Raw genomic sequence first — 22118 nt, forward strand, 5'->3', positions numbered from 1 at the left:
TGTCAGCTTAAATTTATTTAATTTTAAATTAAAACAAGAAAGGAAGCTAACTTCGGCACGCCGAAGATTATATACCCTTGCAGATAGAACTTCTATGACTTGGAATCCCAACAATATAAATTATATTTATTTGTGTTAAAAAACAATGAAGTAATACCTGCTTTCATTTCATTCACCTTTACATATTATATTTGCAGTTTTACAGTCACAGATGTGAATTTTTCTCCACATCTAACGATCGTTTGTATGGCACCTATATGATATAGTCGTCCGATTTTCATACAATTTTACACAAAATTTAATACTGATATAAAATGGCTATACCTCAAATTTGATGAAAATCTGTTGAAAACTGAAAATGTTATAATTTTTAATTGTCTTAATTTCTCGATCGTTCATATGGGAGCTATATGATATAGTTGTCCGATTTTTATAAAATTTTAATCATATTTAATCTCAAATTTAATCAAATTCTGTTGAAAACTGAAATTGTTATAATTTTTTTTGTAAAAATTTTCCGATCACTCCTATGGCAGCTATATGATATAGTCGTCCGATCCGGCCCGTTCCGACATATATACGAGTGAGAGTATATAGAAGGCTAACTGCAAAGTTTCATTCAGATAGCTTCAAAACTGAGAGACTAGTTTGCGTAGAAACGGAAAGACGGACAGACGGACAGAAGGACAGACGGACAGACGGACAGACGGACAGACGGACAGACGGACATGGCTAGATCGACTCGGCTGTTGATCCTGATCAAGAATATATACACTTTATATGGTCGGAGGTGCCTCCTTCACTGCGTTGCAAACTTCTGACTGAAATTATAATACCCTGCAAGGGTATAAAAATAAACGCGGTAATTTCTAGTATTTTTGCCTTAATGAGTTGCCTATATTTTGCCCTTTCTGTACGGTACTTGACATCCGAAAGTATGTGTTGCTAGAAGGTCAAATAAACTATGTATATTATAAAAAAAAAAAAATAATCTGAATGGGAAATGTAAGGGTACATTGACATATCTATGTGAAAGAGAGTTTACGTTCTAAGAAAGATTTTAAAAAGGTTGTTTTACACATTTAGTATATCAATACTGAAAAATACCAAGCATTTCGACATTTTCGTATTCTAAAAAAGTTTATTCAAAATCAATTTAAAATTAAATTAAGCTCACTACATAAGTTATATATATTTTACATACACAGTTTGGTATTTTACTCTACATTTAACTATAGTTTCTATGACAGCTATATGATATAGTATAATATAACAACACCCAGGGTGAATATTGACAGCTCAGATGCAGCCACTCTAAATTGGACACGTCGACGTCGGCTGCTCGCTCGTTTCTTTCATTCGGTTTTTGAAATTAAAGGCGTTTGAACGCAAGTGACTTTCTAATTTTTGTATAGGAAGTGCAGTAATTCAAGTCCCAGACACTAATTCAGGAAAATCACAATGGGAAGTAAGTAAATCGACTGAGGGCAGTGATAATCGGGAAAGAGCAGCTGAAAGAGCAGTGGAAAGTGCCGCCTTTGCGGTGCCGCTTGCACCCCCGTCACTCTTTGCTTACGTATACAAAAAGATTTCGGCGTGCGCCTTTAATTGTGCCTGAAAACCGTCGCCTGGTGAAAGAAAACAACACCGTCTAATTCAAGTTCATTTCATCCACCATTTGCAGTAAAATTCCTGGAAGTAATTAAACCCTTCTGCAGTATACTGCCGGAAATCGCAAAACCCGAGCGTAAGGTGTGTATAAATCTGTACTTTAATATAAATCGAAAGTCTCGGCTTAAGTAGGTAGCTCCCAGAGTCTGCGTTAAGTAAATGTCCACATTTGATTGAGTAACTATGCACTATTCCATTCTGATTTGTTATAATTTTCTCCTACTCGTATCTGCCAGTGTTGCCAGCACACGCATTTGGTGGTGGCTTTCACTTGTACAAAAATGTGAACATCGCCACGCAAACAGTTTGGGCTCCAGTTAAACCAAAACTACCACTGGTCTCCAGCCTAAATATATTTGAATTCTTGTTTTTTTAGGTTCATTATGTTATCTAGAATACCCCTTTGGATATTATTTTTGTGATTTCTTAAGACTTTCATTCATAATTTTTGACAAATTCAGCTTGATTTCTTCTACTACTTTTCTTATCACCCTGCTACTTGTTGCCATACTCCTATTTAATACACACGCACACACAGGCACATTATATGTCGGCACAGTGACAAACAAACGCTACGTGGAAATGTCAAACTTCGGTTCCCGAAACTGACAACCCGAAGCACTGTCGACGTCAGCTTCGTTTGTTTTTGTGGCTCACCATATGATGTGCCGACAACGAAGAAGTTAACTTGGATTTGTTTAAAAATTAAATACATATGTATGTACATATAGCAAATCGCACATGTAGGTCAATAAAGTGATAATTTGACTTTTTCTAGTTTAAAGTGAGACTTGTTAGATTTAACATAAAAGTCGAATTGGAATATAATTTAAGATAGTCAACATTCGATTGTTAAAAACAAAGTAAAACAAAATTATTTTTTTCTAAAAGGTTTTAATAAAAACAACACTGTGTTTTTTAGATCCAATTCAGGGAGAAAGTGCTATGGACTGCGATCACACTGTTCATTTTCCTGGTATGCTGTCAAATCCCGCTTTTTGGCATCATGAGCTCAGACTCCGCGGATCCCTTTTACTGGATTCGCGTCATCCTGGCCTCAAACCGTGGCACCCTCATGGAGCTGGGTATCTCTCCAATCGTGACTTCGGGTCTAATCATGCAACTGCTGGCCGGAGCGAAGATCATTGAAGTCGGTGACACACCCAAGGATCGGGCCTTGTTCAACGGCGCACAGAAATTGTTCGGCATGGTGATCACCATCGGCCAGGCAATCGTTTATGTTATGACTGGCATGTACGGCGATCCGTCTGAGATTGGAGCCGGTGTCTGCCTGCTGATTATCATCCAGCTGTTCGCTGCTGGGTTGATTGTCCTTCTGCTGGATGAGCTGCTACAGAAGGGTTACGGCTTGGGATCTGGTATTTCCCTTTTCATCGCCACCAATATTTGCGAGACTATCGTGTGGAAAGCGTTCAGCCCGACCACCGTTACGACAGGACGTGGCACCGAGTTCGAGGGCGCCGTGATTGCCCTGTTCCACCTGATGGCCACCAGGAACGATAAGGTGCGCGCTCTGCGTGAGGCCTTCTACCGCCAGAACCTGCCCAATCTGATGAACCTGCTCGCCACCGTGTTGGTGTTCGCTGTGGTGATATACTTCCAAGGCTTCCGTGTCGACCTACCCATCAAGAGTGCCCGCTACCGTGGCCAATACAGCAGCTACCCCATTAAGCTGTTTTACACCTCCAACATTCCCATCATCCTGCAGTCCGCGCTCGTGTCCAACTTGTACGTCATCTCCCAGATGCTGGCTGTTAAGTTCCAGGGCAACTTCTTTATTAACCTTCTGGGTGTGTGGGCCGATGTCGGTGGTGGTGGCCCCGCCCGTTCGTACCCCATTGGAGGACTGTGCTACTACTTGTCGCCCCCAGAGAGCGTGGGTCACATCTTGACTGATCCAATCCACGCCCTGCTGTACATCGTCTTCATGCTCGGCTCCTGTGCATTCTTCTCGAAGACGTGGATCGATGTGTCTGGCAGTTCAGCCAAGGATGTAAGTAGATCTTTTAGAACTTTCGAAAAAAATTCTTTTCATACTTTGAAGTTATCTAAACATTGTCAAATTTTACTTTTATTATTACTCTCCTCTAGGTTGCCAAGCAGCTCAAGGAGCAGCACATGGTGATGCGCGGACATCGCGAGAACTCTATGATCCATGAGCTGAACCGTTACATCCCGACGGCGGCAGCTTTCGGTGGTCTCTGCATTGGAGCCTTGTCTGTGATGGCCGATTTCCTGGGCGCTATCGGCTCCGGAACGGGTATCCTGCTGGCGGTTACCATCATCTACCAGTACTTTGAGATTTTCGTTAAGGAACAGTCCGAAATGGGCGGCATGGGTACGCTGCTGTTCTAAGCAGTGGGAGAAGTTAACACCCGCGATCCAATCCATTCATCATAGTTCTTTCACAAGCTCGCACTCGCTCCCATTAAAAAACAAACTAAATTTTGCGTTTTGTTTTTCTGTCATTTTTCTTTGTGCGTCCACCAGACCCCCGCAATATGCGTACATTTTAAGGCGTTTGGCTGCTATATTCATTTTCCCGAAACAAACAGAAGAAGCCTACATAAAAACTTTATTTTGAATAGTCTTTAGTTTTATTCAAATGTAAGACTACGTTGCTTAAGTTCAATATTTCTGTGAATTGATTGAATTTTAATGCAATCACTTGTTTTAATTTTAAATCAATTGAATTATAATTAAAGGAGAAACAAAACATGAATGGCGACAATGAAATTATTAAATCGAAAGTGTACATCAAACGAACACATGCATATAAATTGTCATAATAAAAAGTAAATTAGATACCTTTTTTAAATGAACTCTTAGTTTTTTATTTGGTAATGCGTAACATTTTGTATTGAAGCCCTCATTTACATTGAAGTAGTGCTACCATAATATACGTGAGTAACACTGGGGTTTATTGTAGTAATTTATACTCTATAAATTATAAGTAATAGTCATGTTCATATAAAGGTACATATATGAAAATATATAGACTTCCATACATATATAATGTGGGACATAATTGAAATCTTACGCTTTTAACTCCAATCGGAAAATTAATGGGAGAAATCGACTTCGTTTATAAATTTTTAAAGTACTCAAAAGAAAGATATTTTGCATTTTAAATTATGCGTTAAGTCGAATTGCAAACTGCAAGAGAAAATAAAGTTCGGAATGACTTTCCTTATCATGCTATATAATATTTGCTGAATTGAAAATAGTCATTACGCTGCAGATTCAAATGTCGATTGTCGATAGCATATATCGTTCAGTATGACTGTGTATGGAATAATACCAATGGTATTATTTTTGGACCAGCGACTGGTCCTGCTGAGACAACAACAAAATGAAAAGCAAAAGCAAGCAAAATCGTAAATATTAGCAAATGAGCCACTTTGACGTTCCCCCAACGTGTTGAATTGCAAGGCACAGACGCCCTCAAGTGCATTTAAACCCGGCCGCCGCTTACAGGTGACTCGGAGTGACGAGGACGAGGAGATAAACGTGTGCAATCTGCAGAAGCCGCCGCCGCAACACTGTGACGACCGCTGCCATGTCAGCTCCACTGGCCAGAAATTGGCCGTACATATGGCAACAACTGAACGCCCTGCTGCATAACACCTCGCCGGTGATCACGCTGATCTGCGTTGTAACTACGTTCGGCTACTTGCTCTCCTACTCGGAGACAGCCATCCTGCTGCTCAGCGTCACTCCTGGATATATTCTGCCGAACGGCAAGTTCTGGATATGGACCGCCTTCACGTTCTGCTTCATTGAGCTGCACTGGTGGGAGGTAGCAGTGGACGTGGTCACCGTTGGCCTCTGCGGGAAAATGCTGGAGCCTCTCTGGGGTCAACTCGAAATGTTCAAGTTCTTTGCATTGAGCAACTTCGGCGTCTCGCTATTGACCACCGTCTACTACCTATTCTACTACATGGTCACCAAGAATCCCACTATTCTCTTCGAGGTCCACATTCACGGACTGGCAGGTTATGTGGCCGGTATCTGTGTGGCCGTCCGCCAGATAATGCCCGATCATCTGATCTTCAAGACGCGCTACGGACGTCTAACCAATAGGTGAGACCGCTGCTCCATGCACGTACTATAATGTTCATGGTTATAAAAATCAATATTTGGTATAAAAGAAAAGTCGAAACTTCGTGATCAGTCGATGTGACAGACTTCCTTTTCGTTTAAAGTCCTTCAGTTTACAACCGCATCTGATCTGCATTAAAATGATTAAATTGCTGTTATTATGACTTTATTCGAACATTATATACATTCAGCATTGATTAACTAATTTAAATGACATACCAAATATCCCCTACAATTTATTTATTAAATTTTCAAGGAACGTTCCCCTTACCGTGCTCATCATGGCTATAATCTTGTGGGCAGTGAACATGTTAGATGGTACATACCCGGCAATGTTTGCTTCCGGATCGCTTGTCTCCTGGATCTATCTGCGATTCTACCAACACCATCCGAATGGGCGTGGTGACAGTTCGGAGAGCTTTACATTCGTCAGCTTCTTCCCGAACGTCGCTCAGCCGTTTATCAGTATACTGGTTAATCCCATTTATAATTGCTGTTTGCGTGCGGGTGTGGTAAAAACACCCACGCCGCTACGGACGGTATCTGCATCTAGCCTTACATCGATCTCGGTGCAAATGCCAGGCGTTGATCCGCACGATATTGAACGAAGACGGTAAGTAAAACTTTGCAAAATAAACGATCGTCGTATTTAATGATTTATTTTTTTCTTTTTTAGGCAAATCGCTTTAAAGGCTTTAAGCGAACGATTAAAGGCCACGGACGCCACCCGACACTCACAGCTGCCCAAGTCCTTCCCACAGCAACAGCAGTTGCAACACCAACATCATCATCAAAATCCCATGCACCAACAGCACAAGTTTCACGCCCATGGAGCTGGACACAGTCACAGTCACGTGGCAGGACACGGCCACGGTCATAGTCATGGTCCTGGCCCTGCTCAGACGCCACAGCCAGAATTCCTAAAGTCAACAAGCAGCAACGTCAACCAGTTGCCCATCACAAAATCGCGAGCAGAGCCGCGCATGATCAGCACTATGAGTAACATCGCAATTCCGATGCCGGCACCACCGCCTAAAGACGTCGGAACCGAGGTTGATCCCTCAACTGGTGGTGCTGCTTTACTTATCAACCTAGATGATGTCCCATCCACGTCTTCGACGGCATAGACAGTGTTTCTACATCTAACAACAAACATGAATTTTTTGATATTTAAACGAATGATCTAACGATTTACTCCTCCCATGTTTTGTATGAGTAACCAACCATGTTCAAGTACGTAACCAGTAATCTTTCTTCCCCAAGTCATGTCCCCCTTTTGTAAATGCCGCTTCGTGTGTTTCCATTGTAGTGTCTGAAGATTTACGCTTGCTTGCGGCGTACACCGCCGACCCTGCTCCTGGAATGTATAATGATGTAACAATAATGAGAAAAATATATAAGAAAAATACCTTCCAGGCAATATGAGAATAAGTAGAGAGCCTTTAAATAGATGCATTCTTTCTGTTGTAGTCCTTACATCTAATTGAAAATGATGCTTTATTTAGTTAATAACTGTAAATATACATATTTAAAAAGTCAAAGAACTGTATTTTCTAATTGTCTAGAAAACTATATAAAGGTTGGCGTATCGGTGAGTGAGTGGTATATTTCATAAAAATGAGCCCCCGAACTTACGTGTTATATAAAAAAGTTGACATTGGCTTAAGATAGTAGATCTGCAAATTAAAGCGGAATATTTTATTTTATTTAACTAAGTAGCAACTAAGAAAATCGGCGACTATGGTAAAATATCGATTTTTTACCCATAGGGTACAAGGGTATTATAGATTAGTGTGAATCGAAAATGTAAGTACCTAGCAGAAAGAAAGAGGCATCTGCAACCCCATTAAGTCAGGTGATTAGCATCACCTGTTGAGTTGGTTTAGATTTCGGATATGGGCAATTCTCCAGAAAGGTCTACCGCGGCCAAAAACTTGGTCAGGATGATCAAGACTAAGAGAATTTTTCATTTTCTAAAATAAGTTTCAAAAAAATCGATGTCAAACACGCGCAAACGCAAATAATGTTGTTTTTATCAAAAGAGGCATAAAAAATGGCATGTTTTGTTTTGATGCCAATCTCTTAAACCTAAGCATTTTGCTTTGAATTTTGGTTTCTAATATGACATAAAAAACCCAAAGAGTCAATATAAAATGCAAAATAACATATGCGATTACCAATAGTCGTACAGTTTTAATTTAAATTATCGCTTTCCAAAATGTCGCGTGCGACCGGGACTAAAATTGAATTTAAAAAATAACTACTTAATATTTTAAAATCAAACAAAATACATTATTAAGAGAATTCATTGCGTAATTCATTAAAATTTATTTTACTACAATTTTTCATCACGTTTCGCTGAAAGCAGAGCTTAAACTGGTTTTTTGCAAATGTAACTTCTATTTTTGTCGCGTGCGAACGCAGTTCATTTTAGTGAATATCTTGAAAACAAACAAGGGTTCAAAATCGACCTTAGCACCAATTATAGTGCTAACCAAGAGCTATACGTTTCAATTTTTATAAATTTAAAATAAAGTCTTGGCAGATGTATTTTTTTTAGTTTGAATGCGTACGAATGTCCCATTCGACACCAGAGAATTGCCCATATATTTATATATATATATATAGATATAGATCTCAGAGACTTTAAGAGAGCTCTAACCACTCCCAAAATTAATTACAGACTTTCATATTAAATTTGGTCACGGACATTACGTCATAAATCATTAAAAACCGTAATGAAGCCATACTAGTAAATTTTTTTTAAAATAAAAATACTTATAGATAAATTATTCAAAATTATTTCAGTTCTCATTCAAATTTACTTATGAAAGCAAGTTAGATAGATATTCCAATTTCAGATTCAAATTTGTATAATGAAATAGTTCCATTTTAAATTTGTTGTTTTTAGGTCCTGTTCGGCGAATGTTCAAATTTATAATATATTTTATAAAAACAAACAATTAAAAATAAATAGAATGGATTCTAACTTTGGCACGCCGAAGATTGTATACCCATACAGGTTGCAATTGGATCACAAATAAAGAGTATAATATAAATTATATTAATTTCTCTTACAATACAAGGAAATTACATTGACCTATACATACTGTATTAACAGTTATAAACTCACAGTTTTGCATTTTTCTGTACATTTAAAGATCGTTAGTATGGAAGTTATATGATATAGTCTTCTGATTTGTATAAAATGAAAACCGATATTTTGAAATAACACAAAATGTTTTAATCATAAATTAAATGAAATGGCATCTAAATGATATAGAAGTCTGATTTTTGTAAAATTAAAACCGAAATTCGGAAATACTACAAAATGGCAATTTCTATGACAAATATACGATAGAGAGTAAATTGAACACTAACTGCAAAAGTAGTAGTAGATACCCTTCAGTACCAAAATTCCTTTCCTGTCCGATTCCTGGTGTCATGTTCAAAAAACAAAAACAAATCTCATCGGTTTCGGTTAGAGAACTCCGAAACAAAGTAGGCAATGAAAATTCTACCTGTGTTCGGATACTGCCAAAACAATTAATTGTTGTTTTTGGCGGGATTCGGAGCAGTGGTTCCGAAATTAGATTGAGATGATGAAAAATATTATTGAACGCAATTAAAAGAATCGATAGTCTCGTTAGTGAAATCGATTTTTTCACAGCTCTACTGACAGCTGAAGTATTCACAAGTTTTTTGCAATGTAATTTATTAAATATTGTTAAAGGGTAAGTGACTTATTTGTATTCAGTTAATAAATCCATTTCCAGAATTGATTTTGAACCTGGACACTTTTTTAACCTAGACGGTGTGAACGGAAGGTTATTGTATAACCAGTATTTGTTTTCTTCTTAATTGGTGTGTATATTTCTGAAAAATATTGTCCATTTGATTCTAATATCCATATGTATATACATATGAATTTGAATTATAGATTGACGAGGCAACAGCCGGAAGGAAAGACACGTAACATACTTTTAGGGGAAATGCAAGTAGATCATTGAACAAATTATAAAGTTTTTTAAATGAATAAATAAATAAAAAAAATTTATTATAAATTGCGGCAGATATTTACTATGGGGCGGGGGGTTCCAGGGATCTTCTACACGTTTTCCTCTGGGATTCCTATCTGATTCTACTCTAAATTCCACTAAGATTCTCCAGGGGCTTTCTTGACATTTAACTTTTTTGTGTCCTCCTGCACAGTTATAGGTGGCACCGGAAGCTTCATTTGGTGTGTAATCGCAAGCTTGTCAGCCACAATCTGTTGTCTCCGGACAGAGGCTGTTCCGAAGGGAGTAAATCTATCTTCTAGACTTTGAGCAAAAGCTTCAACTCTGTCTTGTGTTGATCTTGCCCATGTACCATCCTCTGTTTTGATTGGAAACTTGGGAGTAGCTAGCCTTTTATAGGATCCAGTCAGCTTCCAAAGGGCATAGTTGGAGCTCGCATCAGCTGTCACGTTATCCAGCATGCGATCCGTAGCTTTAGCCTTGAGTATCGCTTTATTCATCAAATCAAATAATTTGAATGGATCAATGGGTGCCCCGTTTACTTCTTCTTCAGGAAGGGGCTGACGATGGCCGGAGCAGCATAGGTGGAAATCGGAGCAGTGTAGGCAGGTCCGGCGACATAGGTGGTAACGGGGGCTGTGTATGCCGGAGCACTGTACACGGAAGTGGCATAGGTGGAGTAAGCAGGAGAGGCAGCTGCATAGGTGGCCACGGGAGATCCGGCAGTATAGGTGGCGGCATAAGGAGCAGCGGCATAGGTGGTCGCTGGAGCGGCGATGAAGCCAGCCTGGGCGGCGGCAATGCAAAGAGTCAAGCAGATGAGGAACTTCATGTTGATTTGGTTGTTTTGGGTTTGTTGTCTTGTCAGCAACTGATGCTGATGGCCACTATTCTTCACCGTTTTATAGGTCACAAATTGGCCAAAACAAGTTTCCGACTTAGACAGCTTCGTCTACAAAACACTAAATTAGAACACAATTGCGTTCGCACTAAGTCTTGTGCATGGTAACGTTCAATGAACGCGGATGCCTAGCAGAGGCGTGTCAAAATGGATTACTCCTTTCAAGCATTCTCGGTGGGAGATCTTTGTCAAAACTTAAGGCATAGTTAATGATTAAGTAGTTACTATTTGGTAATGTATTGAGTATTTCAAATCTTTTCAATTGCTCGTAACATTAAAAGTTAATCAATGTACCTTTGCTCATTTTGATTCTTTAATGATTGACTCCCTATCTGTAAAAATTTTACAACTATAAATTAAGTCATTATCTGTAACATTGTTCTGTATGATCGAATAAATTAAAACAAAATCGACAAAATTAGACAATTGAATGGGAAATTCTTCAATTTTATCGTTTCCATTGGTGGGAGGAGTTCAAATTTCTTTCTTTTCCCTTATTTTGTGAGTTTCGATAAATATATTCCTAAAATGAGTTGTAGAAAAGCTTTGACCGACGACGAAAAATTAAATATTTAAGCTTATAATAACACTGGATTTCAAAATAAACAAAAAAAATTCAAGATATATTGACATTTAAATAGGTTTCCGTATGACATTTTTTTGTCTCCTTAGACGTTCTTAGTTGTGAAAAATACAATGAATTCATTGGGATAAAAAATTATATTGAAAGAGACATTTTGTTCACTTTTAAAACCTTATTAAACTTAATGCGCCGATTCATGCGTCAAATGCTTAAAAATGTGAAATTATTATATATATTTATATATTATATTATAATAGTATAATTATTATTATTATGGAAGGGGATTCCCGAATATTACCAATAAATTATTGACTAAGAACAAGAAAGGAAGCTAACTTCGGCACGCCAAAGTTTATATTACCTTGCAGATTGAACTTCGATCAGTAGGAATTAATACATTTAATATAAATTATATGTATTTATGTAAAAAAAAGTATTTCATTCCCCTATACATATTATAGTTAGAGTTTTACATTCACAGTTTACGATTTTTTGTATGTCGGTTACAATTATGATATAGTAGTCCAATTTTTTATACAATTAAAATAAAAATTCGAGAATACTATAAAAATCTGTTGACAACTGAAAAAGGTGAAATTTTTCTTTTGTAAAATATGTTTAAAAGTTATATTTTTTTCTAACAATTTTCGATCAGGCAGCTACTTTGCAGTTTAGATTTTAGACTAAAATTATACTACCTAACAATGGTATACAAATTACTACGTAGTGTAGGCATCCTAAGACAGCACCACCTATGGGCAGCATGTCACGGAAGCGCCACCTAGGAGTCGGTGGCCGATACTCTGCGATTACTGAAAGCACTCCTCGCTCATGAACGAAGACTTGGCAGCACTGGTTCCTCGTGAATAAAACTTCTGAAATGTATGTTAATTTAGCATCGGTGACTTATCGGTGGAACGGTGGAAAAATACAACACGGCGGGATTTTTTTCGTAAATAAAGCACCGATTCGAATATAATAAATATAATAAATACTAAAAAATGAATTTACTAATATTTTTACTGGATTTGGTAGCAAAAATTGTTAGGCTTATAACTCCAATTTACGAAAGCGTACCGGTTATAGGGTTATTAGGGGATGATTAAGGAATATTTGGTGAAAATTTTTTTTGTTATCAACCTTCAGATTTCGGGAAAAAATAATAACAGTGGATATTGCATTTGGGCTGATAATTAGGGCGCGATCTATGAAAACGGAACCAAATGTGAACCTGCAGAGAACCAGTAATGATAAAAAAAATACTACATTTAAGAACAATAGCAAATTGTTAAATGAAACATTCTGTAGAAAGACTGATCAATGAATGAAAAAGACATTCAAAGCGTTTAATTAAAATACGTCGCTCACGATAAATAAGCTATTTCGTTCTTTTGTAATTATTGTAGTATACATATACCACTCGCACTTACTACGCAGACTCCTCTCACTCGCACTTGTTGTGAGTAATGAATAGGGGAGCGCTTTTGCCGACGAGACTACCTTGTATAATTGTATCATGATATCATCAAAGCTCTACTTTCATCGCCGCTCAGCTAGCAGATCGAAAAACATTTGTTTTGAATTTATTGTATTTATAAATTATCGAGCATAATCTTCGAAAATAATCCCTTTTTTATAAACAAAATTAATTTCGTAAAACCTCTGTGTACCACCTGATGCTTGAGCCCTGAAATAACGAAAAGTTGGTAGCTGTATATTGGAGAAAATCTCCACCAGAATTACAAACGATTTCATCAGAATGTGCAAAGATTACTACAAGATTCTTGACATCGAGCGAAATGCATCCAGCGAAGAGGTCAAGAAGGCCTACAAACGGATGGCACGGCGCTATCATCCGGACAAGAACGACCATCCACAGGCCGAGGAGCAGTTCAAGGAAGTGGCTGCCGCCTACGAGATCCTGTCCGACAAGGAGAAGCGCGAGATCTACGACAAATTCGGTGAGAAGGGCCTAAGGGGCGGTGTCAAACCGCCGAATAACGCTCTGCCCTCGTCCGATATGCTGCTGTTCATGTGTGCCATTGGCGGAGTAGTAATTTTTGCCTTTGCCGCCTATAAGATATTCCAGCTCTTCACACGCAAAAAGGACGCGACGCCAAGAACGAGCATCCACAGGCCGAGGAGCAGTTCAAGGAGGGGGCTGCCGCCTACGAGATCCTGTTTGACAAGGAGAAGCGCGAGATCTACGACAAATTCGGTGAGAAGGGCCTAAGGGGCGGTGTCAAACCGCCGAATAACGCTCTGCCCTCGTCCGATATGCTGCTGTTCATGTGTGTCATTGGCGGAGTAGTAACTTTTGCCTTTGCCGCCTATAAGATATTCCAGCTCTTCACACGCAAAAAGGACCCAACGCCCAACAACAATCGACTAAAGAGCCATCCAGAGTTACAACAAGGATGATATTCAAATTAAGTTATAGAAAGGAATATTTAATTGGCTATACCACCCTGAACGCCTGAAAATTGGAGGGTATTTCAAAAATTTATTTTGACAAAGCTATTATAAATACAAATTTTTATTAACTGGAAAATCAAAGTGCAAATATATGTATGTTAAATAGAAAATAATTATTGGAAGAATAAAAAATGTACAAAACTGGCGGATATAAAGCGAGTCACATAAGGCACTTTTCTTAGCAAAGGGTCATAATAAAAAAAAATTTTTGAGCAAATGGGAGCACTTTGAAAAGAGAATACAATTTTTTTTTATATTAACAAGAAAGGAAGCTAACTTCGGCACGCCGAAGTTTATATACCCTTGCAGATAGAACTTCTATGAATAGGAATCTATACAATATAAATTATATATATTTGTGTTAAAAACAATAAAGTAATACCTGCGTTCATTTCATTCACCTAAACATATTATATTTACAGTTTTACTTTCACATTTTGTATGGCACCTATATGATATAGTTGTCGATTTTTGAAATGAAATTTGACACAAAATTTAAGACTAATATAAAATGGCTATACCTTAAATTTGATGAAAATCAGCTGAAAACTGAAAAAGTTATACATTTATTTGTATTAATTTATCGATCGTTCCTATGGGACCTATATGATATTGTAGTCCGATTTTTATAAAATTTTGGACAAAATTGTAGAGTACAGTAAAATGGCTATATCTCAAATTTGATCAAATACTGTTGAAAACTGAAATTGTTATAATTTTTTTGTAAAAATTTTCCGATCATTCCTATGGCAGCTATATGATATAGTCGTCCGATCCGGCCCGTTCCGACATATATACGAGTGAGAGTATATAGAAGGCTAACTGCAAAGTTTCATTCAGATAGCTTCAAAACTGAGAGACACTAGTTTGCGTTGAAACGGACATATGGAAGGACAAACATAAATTATTATACTCTGAAAGGGTATAATGATACATACATATGTGTATTGTAAGGGTCTTATGTTATTAAAATTAATGATGCATGAGTTGTTTTGTCCTGATGTATCTAAATAATCTACATATAAAAAGATTTTCCTTAATTTATTGTTATATTTATAGAAAATTTAATGCGTTTCAGGTTAAAAAAACAATAATTGATAATTTTTTTATTTATTCACATATGTACGTAATACATAGTAAGTAAACATTCTTGCGCTCCCTAACTAACACGTAATTAAGATATGACTGTTAGTGGAAAGAACAATAAACTTGCCCCACTGTACTTCACGGAAGTCCAATTCGCATTTTAACTCTTTCAGTATATTTTCTCAGAGACCTGCGGTATATTTTTAAAATATGGTCGCTCTCCTACCAGCTGTATTATCGGCTATCGGTATCGATTCTCTTCTCGCTTTTTGGCCCCAAAAAAGTTAAAACATAATAAGTAAAAAGCTTACAGAGCGGGCGCCATCGGAATGGTTAGTAAAAAGGCCCCTTACAATCATTGCTAGTGATAAACAGCCGGAGACAAGCGCTGCGATAAGAAGTCAAAGCGGAAAGACCAAGAAAACACAATCAAAACGAGCAAGTGTCTGTAAACAATGTACATACATATGCTTATCGCCGTTTCGTTTCGTTTGTGGGGGCGCGCTCTTGCGACTGTGTGTGTCTGGACGAATTTGTGTTGTGGCTCAAGCTTTGGCGGTTTTTATGCCAACGTGTGGAATAGCAGCTGGCGAGCTTCAAAGCGAAAACTAAAAACCAAACAAACCGGCCCAACCTTTTTTTTTGTCAATTCTTAACTTATTTAAATGCCATAACCTTTCCAACAAAGTGCGATAACTAGTTTGTAAGCTCAGGAGCTAAATCGTGCGAATGCGACTAGGTGACGCCCTTAACTGGTTCCTGGCTAAGAGTCTGGTCAGCGCACCTCTCACTTTCACTAAAGCTGACGTCCGTGTTCAGGGCCGCTTGATTTTGATTTGGGCTTGTGATTTTCTACATTGCACTTGCAAAGAGTACTAAAAATTCGAAAATAGTGCCCTACAAGTAAATACTCATATAACATCTCTCCTTTGTAAGATAATCTATATAAATAATGGCATTAACAAAACGGATCAAGACTAGATTGCATCGTCTGGTGCAAAAGCTAATTAATTAAAAACCCCCTGAGATATATAGTTAGAAAAAAAACAATATTTCTTTGGATTTACTTGGGAGTAAATTTAGCTGTAGCTTCGTTGTGTTTAAAATGTCCCTTTAGGTTACTCAAGGTCCCTTTAAGCGAGTATTTGCAGGGTAGCAGGAAACCAACAACTGGCATGGCCATGTTTATATGCGCCTGCAGATACGTAGACCTCAAATAAACCAATATAACCAACACACTTGCAACTGCCATTCAGCGGCCGACAGTCAGACGGACAGAGACAGATGGAAGCAAAGACACAGATGGAAGCGGAAGCGGGGTACGTGAAACAGCTCCACTTTTGAGCAAGAAAAACCACTGCCGTGATCGCTGGGAGCTCAGTTGCGCTTTAGTTACCACATATAACGGTTGGTTCGCCATAAAAGACAGACAACCTCGGACTGAAACACGGTATTTTTTATCGCATTCGCTAAATAAATATCAGTGAGCGGTTAGAGAAAGGTAAATACACACCTGATAGACAGGCGCTGTACAAGTGTTGCTAATTCAACAAGAAATGCACAGAAACAATTCTAAATTATTTGAACGTTTACTTATTTAAAAAGTCGTAACAAACTACCTTGTACCTTCCAACATTTTTTGTATTTCATGCAGTTATGCTGATGTGTTATTTATAGAGTTTAATATAGAGTTTACTTTTTTGTCACAGCACATGTAATTTGGTTATGTTATTTTAGTGACATTTAACGAAGTCTTCCTTTTTTTCCCTTCCTCAGCTGGCGGCGCCACAGCAAAGTCACCGCGAAAAATCAAGACTTTTGCCAAAATGACGGACTATCAGACGCTGCACTCGCGTCTCACTCAGGTGGGACAGGAGCACTTGCTTAAATTCTGGCCTGAGCTCTCACAAAAAGAACGCGCCGAGCTTGTGCGGGACATAGATGAGCTGAATCTGGACGAGATTAAGCTATATTTCGACAAAGCTATAGTTTCAATTAACGAAAATGGAATTAAGCTAGACGATCGTCTGCAACCGCTACCCGAGGGCAAGCTGATATCCATTGAGAGAGCCCCAGCTGAAAAATTGGCCGCATACCGAGCGGAGGGTCTCCGACAGATCAGCAACGGCCATGTCGCTGTGCTGCTAATGGCGGGAGGACAAGGTAGGTGCCAACTTAAGGTTACTTATTTGGGTCAAACTGATTGATCGACTTATTGATCTCTTAAGTTTGTGTCTCGCTACAATCCTGTGTGCAACAATCGATTCGACTAAAAAACAACTTTATCATAACAAGACCAACAACGTTGCATTATTTGTGTGTGCGTGTTCTTTTATAAAAGCTCATTAACTTGAAATACAGCTTGATATGTACAACGGCTACTGCTCCATCGCGCACACTCAAACTCAATTAGCCTCAACTCGTGCAGCAGCTCGACTGTTGTAATTCAAATTGTATTTCCGTATTCAAGGCAAAGAAAATAACGAAAGACACGCCCAGCCAAAGAGTTAAATCCATTTACTTTATTATAGGCAACAGTTAGGCAGCAGAGTAAATACATTCTTTGTCAGAATAATAAGAATCCGAGTGATATAGCCAGCACATTAAGATGCAATGCGAAGGATCCAAATGTAAAATGATATATTAACGATAAAATATAAGCTATATAATGTATATAATGTATTGTGTCGTTCCTAAGTGTTGTGTAACCTTGTAGCTTTGGGTTAATTTTTTTAGCTAAAATATTGAAGAAAACATCACTATTCTTCAACCTTTCTTTAACAGTTTTTTAATTAAACTGCATTGAAGGCAGTCAACTCACGTATTGGCCCTTTTAGAAAGAGTAGGGCAGTAAGGAATCTATAAATTTAAATTAGTATTTTAGGCACGTGTAACAGAAAAAGGGTAAGAGTAAAATTTAAATTTTCAAACTATTCTAAACCACAAGATCGCACCGAAAAAAAAGTTTAAAATCCCCTCCCTCAGGAAAGGTATATTTCTGCATGAAGAAAAAGGGTAATTCATGATAACTGAGACCACCAAAAAAGTATTAAAAAATACCCCATAAAGATCAGTTACTAGTGGTTTAATAAATATAAATAAATAAATAAATAATACGGCATACATTTTAATTTTCTTTGAAGAGTTATTTAAAGTTCATATACATGTACATATTTTGTATTTTTACATATATACATATATACACATATACTAAACTTCGTTATTGGTTCCGACCTTAAGTCAAACCGCTTTTAAATGTTAAATCAACGCAGACAAAAGAGAAATAAGTAAAGAGCAAAACGGTGGCCGAACTTGTTTTTAAGGTCGACTGGATGAGACATCAATATGCGGCATTTTCTGTTGTTAATTATTGATTATTTAACGTATACAACAGGGCAGAATCCGTGCCTGCAGGTTTTCTCTGTTAAAAAATTGAAATGCGGCCTAAACATCTTAAATTCAACATATCTAAAGAAAAATGGAAAAATAAGAATATTTTAAAAATAACTCGGGTTTTAACCAATCAGTATTAAATAAACTTAAGAATCCATTGATGATTTTGCCATTTTTTTTAACAGGATGTAAAAATGTTCACTCCTCACTTTTAATCATCCATTTTTCAAGGCACACGACTTGGGTTCGATCATCCAAAGGGAATGTACGACGTGGGACTGCAGTCCCGAAAAACTCTTTTCCGCATTCAGGCTGAGCGCATTCTTAAGCTAGAGGAATTGGCTCAAGAGGCCAATGGCGAACATGGTCACATCATCTGGTATATCATGACGTCAGAGCACACAGTGCAACCCACTTACGACTACTTTGTGGCCAATAAGTTTTTCGGCTTGAAGCCAGAGAACGTGCTATTGTTCGAGCAAGGATCGCTCCCGTGCTTCGAATACGATGGACGCATCATTCTGGATAAAAAGCATCGGGTAGCACGCGCGCCGGATGGGAACGGAGGCATATATCGGGCAATGAAACGCCAAGGAATACTGGACGATATGCGGAAGAGAGGTGTCTTGTATCTGCACGCCCACAGCGTGGATAATATTCTTATCAAGGTGGCGGACCCCGTCTTCATTGGCTACTGTGTCCAGGAGAAGGCTGACTGTGCCGCAAAGGTGGTAGAAAAGGCAGCACCCAACGAGGCAGTCGGAGTGGTGGCCATTGTTGATGGCAAATATCAGGTGGTGGAGTATAGCGAGATCTCGGCCAAAACAGCCGAGATGCGAAACTCGGACGGCCGGCTGACCTTCAGTGCTGGGAATATCTGTAACCATTTCTTCAGCTCCAGCTTCCTCCAGAAAATCGGCACCACTTACGAGCAGGAATTGAAGCTCCATGTGGCTAAGAAGAAGATACCTTTTGTCGACAACGCTGGCAAGCGGCTAACGCCTGACAAGCCCAATGGCATTAAGATTGAAAAGTTTGTTTTCGATGTGTTCGAGTTTGCCCAAAAATTCGTTGCAATGGAGGTTCCGCGTGACGAGGAGTTTAGTGCCTTGAAGAACTCCGATGTAGCGGGAAAGGATTGTCCCAGCACGGCCCGATCGGACCTGCATCGGCTGCATAAGAAGTATGTCGAAAAGGCTGGAGGCATAATCCACGGCGATGTCTGCGAGATCTCGCCGTTCCTTACTTACGCGGGGGAGAATCTCGCCTCGCAGGTCGAGGGCAAGTCGTTCACCAGCCCTTTATACCTGCGAGACACCCGCGATCCCCTGCCCGGACACCTCTAATTCGTGGAGGGGACAGCATCGAAGCATAGACTGATGGACGACGGATAGTAGTTGTTTCGATTATATTTGTACATTTTCTTTTTAGAGTGTTTAGAACGTAATGGTTTCCAAACTTTAGAATGCCGATATGAAAATTTAAAGAATTTCAGTACTTAAAAGAACGCCTTGTCTATATTAATGTAACCCCATTATGTCCGTTGTTTTCTTCGTTTTGGCAATTATTTGTGCAATCGTAATGTGAATATATACAATATTATGCATATATAATATGAATATTTTAATATGTTGTAAAATATAAAAATTATAAGTAAATCCAACAAACAGTTGTTTCTTAATCAAATGTAGCACATGCGAATATTTCGTATATTTCGGGAATATTTAGCAACCGATACTAAAGCAAAGACACCAGCTTTTTTTTTTTAATTTTTGTCTCCAGCAGACCATCCATTTAGATGGGCTCAGATGTGTACCAAAAAAAGAATGCAACTTAACTTATCTATGTATAAAAATCAAAGCGCATGCAAATTTTTTTAAAATTAGAATTAACGATTGATCTCATGCCAGCTATATGATATTCTGAAGTGCTGAAGCCATTTCCAACCTTATATACATATAATGATAACCATCAACAGCCGAGTCGATTTAGTCATGTCCGTCTGTCAGTTTCTTTGAAAAATCGAAAATTTTTTAGAAAAATTATAGGTTTTTTAGTTTTTAACATATTTCTATCTAATTTAAGATATAGCTAATATATTTTATTCTCAAATTTCGCTTTAATTTTATAAAAATTAAAATTCTAAATATAATACTGTAACTGCTAGGCCTTTGTTATTATTTACCATAAAGACTTCGGAGTGCCGAAGTTAGTTTCTTTTCTTTTTATTTTCAAAAATTATAAAAAAAAATCGATAAGTAAATATTATTTTCCAATTCGTTTTTAAAGTGTTTTTGTTTCAGCTTTATTTAAATTTGAGCGTAAAATCAAAAATAACTGTTTTATTGACTTTAAACCACGAATATTATGAAAATGCATTTTAAAATTGATTTTTTTAAATTTCAACGCAGTTCTAAGTGGAAACATCAAATCAGCACTTATTGATTTTCGTGCGATATTTAACAACATTTTGGTTCTATATCGATACTATCGATAGCATTGGATTCGTTTTAGGCAGCGGGCTGTCGAAATTTGTTAATAAATAATTAGGTAATAAGTAAAATTATGTTTAGGAACCTGTCCCTGCGCTCACTGCGCCTCACCTGCGCGTTTACGCATTGTAAGTATGCGACTAATGGCCAGACGTCGCAAGTTCCTGTAACCGCGGCACTGGAGGGATGGACGGCCAAACTGAAGGCCGCCGGCATTGAGGACACGGACTTCAACATCAAGTGCATCGTGTCGCATGTCCTAAACCGAAAATTCGTAATGTATCTGTAAGCATTGAGCGTTGACAGTTTGACTTACTGCCCTGGTCATCAATGTCCACAGAATACGGTGCCCGATTCCTACGCCCAGCTCCACTTCAATGCAACGCAGCTAACGGACTTCGAGCGTTTCCTGGAGGCGCGATGTGCGCGAATGCCCCTTCAGCACATTATCGGGGAGTGGGATTTCATGGACATCACTTTAAAAACTGCGCCCACTGTCTTCATACCGCGGCCCGAAACGGAGGAGTTTGTGCGCTTGGTCATCGAGAACTATAAGGACGCCAAGCACGTCAACTTATTGGAAGTTGGCTGTGGCTCAGGTGCCATGTCCCTGTCTATGCTGCACACATTACCACAGGTGGTCTCTACTGCCATCGAGAGGAGCAAGGCGGCCACAATACTGGCGGCAGAGAACGCCAAGCTATTAGGGCTAGAGGCTCGTTTTAATGTGCACAACTACACCATGGAGGAGGACAAGTACTTGCCGGAGGAGCTGAAGGACCAGAAGTATGACTTAATCATTTCCAATCCGCCGTATGTCAAGACGGAGGAGTTTCAGTATCTGCATCCAGAGGTCGTTGTGTGAGTAGAGGTGTTCACTTGCATTAGATTCCCAGTTCCCATTGTTCCCATTATTCTAGATATGAGAATCTGAACGCCCTGGATGGTGGTTCCGATGGGTTGAGAGTGGCTCGTCTGGTCTTTGAGCTGGCCTGCCGCCACCTGCACTCTGGTGGCCAACTTTGGCTCGAGCTCGGCAACGACCATCCGCCGATGGTGAAGACCATTATGAATTTGAAGTATGAGGGCCGGCTCAAGTTTCTGGCCAGCTACAACGACCAGTACAAGCGTGAGCGATTTGTTCAGATCGAGAAAGTCTAGAAGGGATACCTATACTCATACCGCTGCCTATATGGATAACCCATTTTGCTGATACGACTAGCACAATGCAATTAGCTATTAGGATGCCCATGCATTTAGCTGTGATCCGGAATCCACAAAACCTGAAAGCTGCCCAGAGGCTAACCCCTTTATTTATGCAATATAAATATATTCTTAGTGCTCGAACTGAATGTTGTATTCAAATATTTTAGTGA

General features: G+C 38.6%; 5 protein-coding genes, 2 long non-coding RNA genes and 1 pseudogene across 13 annotated transcripts; 6 read left to right on the forward strand and 2 right to left on the reverse strand.

Moving 5' to 3' along the window:
- Positions 1-1259: 1259 nt before the first annotated feature.
- Sec61alpha (SEC61 translocon subunit alpha) lies at positions 1260-4514 on the forward strand. Its single transcript, XM_020953757.2, has 4 exons — positions 1260-1468; positions 1685-1752; positions 2594-3685; positions 3784-4514. Exons 1-4 carry the CDS (start codon positions 1462-1464, stop codon positions 4045-4047), a joined length of 1431 nt encoding a protein of 476 aa, XP_020809416.1. The 5' UTR covers positions 1260-1461; the 3' UTR covers positions 4048-4514.
- Positions 4515-4956: 442 nt separating this feature from the next.
- LOC110185053 (transmembrane protein 115) lies at positions 4957-7334 on the forward strand. Of its 2 annotated transcripts, XR_002319726.2 has the most exons (4): positions 4974-5775; positions 6050-6406; positions 6470-7026; positions 7103-7334. XR_002319726.2 is itself a non-coding variant. In XM_020953720.2 (3 exons), exons 1-3 carry the CDS (start codon positions 5252-5254, stop codon positions 6918-6920), a joined length of 1332 nt encoding a protein of 443 aa, XP_020809379.2. In that variant the 5' UTR covers positions 4957-5251; the 3' UTR covers positions 6921-7334. The 2 variants fall into 2 exon arrangements, 1 of the variants encoding a protein (XP_020809379.2); XM_020953720.2 differs by having other exon boundaries at positions 4957-5775; positions 6470-7334.
- Positions 7335-9349: 2015 nt separating this feature from the next.
- LOC147643848 (uncharacterized) lies at positions 9350-9857 on the forward strand. Its single transcript, XR_015271500.1, has 3 exons — positions 9350-9527; positions 9605-9657; positions 9734-9857. It is a non-coding gene; the product is annotated as an uncharacterized LOC147643848 (long non-coding RNA).
- A 493-nt stretch (positions 9858-10350) lies between these two features.
- On the reverse strand, positions 10351-10697 carry LOC110185132 (uncharacterized). Its single transcript, XM_020953829.2, has one exon. The coding sequence runs from the start codon at positions 10642-10644 to the stop codon at positions 10351-10353; it is 294 nt and encodes a 97-aa protein (XP_020809488.2). The 5' UTR covers positions 10645-10697.
- A 2124-nt stretch (positions 10698-12821) lies between these two features.
- Positions 12822-13934, forward strand: LOC110185116 (dnaJ protein homolog 1 pseudogene; annotated as a pseudogene). The gene has a single exon (XR_015271501.1). The product of XR_015271501.1 is annotated as a dnaJ protein homolog 1 pseudogene (transcript).
- A 1090-nt stretch (positions 13935-15024) lies between these two features.
- On the forward strand, positions 15025-19917 carry mmy (UDP-N-acetylglucosamine pyrophosphorylase mmy). Of its 5 annotated transcripts, none has more exons than XM_020953692.2 (3): positions 15025-15189; positions 16634-17020; positions 18482-19917. In XM_020953692.2, exons 2-3 carry the CDS (start codon positions 16684-16686, stop codon positions 19594-19596), a joined length of 1452 nt encoding a protein of 483 aa, XP_020809351.1. In that variant the 5' UTR covers positions 15025-15189; positions 16634-16683; the 3' UTR covers positions 19597-19917. The 5 variants fall into 5 exon arrangements, with proteins under 5 accessions (XP_020809351.1, XP_020809352.1, XP_086688267.1 ...); XM_020953693.2 differs by having other exon boundaries at positions 15085-16358; XM_086832141.1 differs by having other exon boundaries at positions 15101-15295.
- On the reverse strand, positions 17965-18570 carry LOC147643849 (uncharacterized). The gene is made up of 2 exons (XR_015271502.1): positions 18460-18570; positions 17965-18325 (listed from the first exon to the last, which is right to left on the reverse strand). It is a non-coding gene; the product is annotated as an uncharacterized LOC147643849 (long non-coding RNA).
- Positions 19918-20553: 636 nt separating the features above from the next.
- Positions 20554-22089, forward strand: HemK1 (HemK methyltransferase 1). The gene is made up of 3 exons (XM_020953695.2): positions 20554-21016; positions 21083-21603; positions 21663-22089. The coding sequence occupies exons 1-3, from the start codon at positions 20816-20818 to the stop codon at positions 21901-21903; spliced, it is 963 nt and encodes a 320-aa protein (XP_020809354.2). The 5' UTR covers positions 20554-20815; the 3' UTR covers positions 21904-22089.
- Positions 22090-22118: the final 29 nt, after the last annotated feature.

Source organism: Drosophila serrata, unplaced genomic scaffold, assembly GCF_035046125.1.
Source record: "Drosophila serrata isolate PLE 108 unplaced genomic scaffold, ASM3504612v1 contig_245, whole genome shotgun sequence".
Taxonomy (NCBI): domain Eukaryota; kingdom Metazoa; phylum Arthropoda; class Insecta; order Diptera; family Drosophilidae; genus Drosophila; species Drosophila serrata.

What these genes read in the sequence shown, in the direction of transcription:
- Sec61alpha (XM_020953757.2), top strand. An exon ending in TCGCAAAACCCGAGCGTAAG is followed by an intron (nt 1,753 to 2,593) that starts GTGTGTATAAAT and finishes TGTGTTTTTTAG; the next exon opens with ATCCAATTCAGGGAGAAAGT. An exon ending in CTGGCAGTTCAGCCAAGGAT is followed by an intron (nt 3,686 to 3,783) that starts GTAAGTAGATCT and finishes ACTCTCCTCTAG; the next exon opens with GTTGCCAAGCAGCTCAAGGA.
- LOC110185053 (XM_020953720.2), top strand. Translation starts at nt 5,252, where the DNA reads ATGTCAGCTCCACTGGCCAGAAATTGGCCGTACATATGGCAACAACTG. An exon ending in TACGGACGTCTAACCAATAG is followed by an intron (nt 5,776 to 6,049) that starts GTGAGACCGCTG and finishes TAAATTTTCAAG; the next exon opens with GAACGTTCCCCTTACCGTGC. An exon ending in CACGATATTGAACGAAGACG is followed by an intron (nt 6,407 to 6,469) that starts GTAAGTAAAACT and finishes TTTCTTTTTTAG; the next exon opens with GCAAATCGCTTTAAAGGCTT.
- LOC110185132 (XM_020953829.2), bottom strand. Translation starts at nt 10,644, where the DNA reads ATGAAGTTCCTCATCTGCTTGACTCTTTGCATTGCCGCCGCCCAGGCT.
- mmy (XM_020953692.2), top strand. Translation starts at nt 16,684, where the DNA reads ATGACGGACTATCAGACGCTGCACTCGCGTCTCACTCAGGTGGGACAG. An exon ending in GCTAATGGCGGGAGGACAAG is followed by an intron (nt 17,021 to 18,481) that starts GTAGGTGCCAAC and finishes CCATTTTTCAAG; the next exon opens with GCACACGACTTGGGTTCGAT.
- HemK1 (XM_020953695.2), top strand. Translation starts at nt 20,816, where the DNA reads ATGTTTAGGAACCTGTCCCTGCGCTCACTGCGCCTCACCTGCGCGTTT. An exon ending in ATGTCCTAAACCGAAAATTC is followed by an intron (nt 21,017 to 21,082) that starts GTAATGTATCTG and finishes CAATGTCCACAG; the next exon opens with AATACGGTGCCCGATTCCTA. An exon ending in CTGCATCCAGAGGTCGTTGT is followed by an intron (nt 21,604 to 21,662) that starts GTGAGTAGAGGT and finishes CCATTATTCTAG; the next exon opens with ATATGAGAATCTGAACGCCC.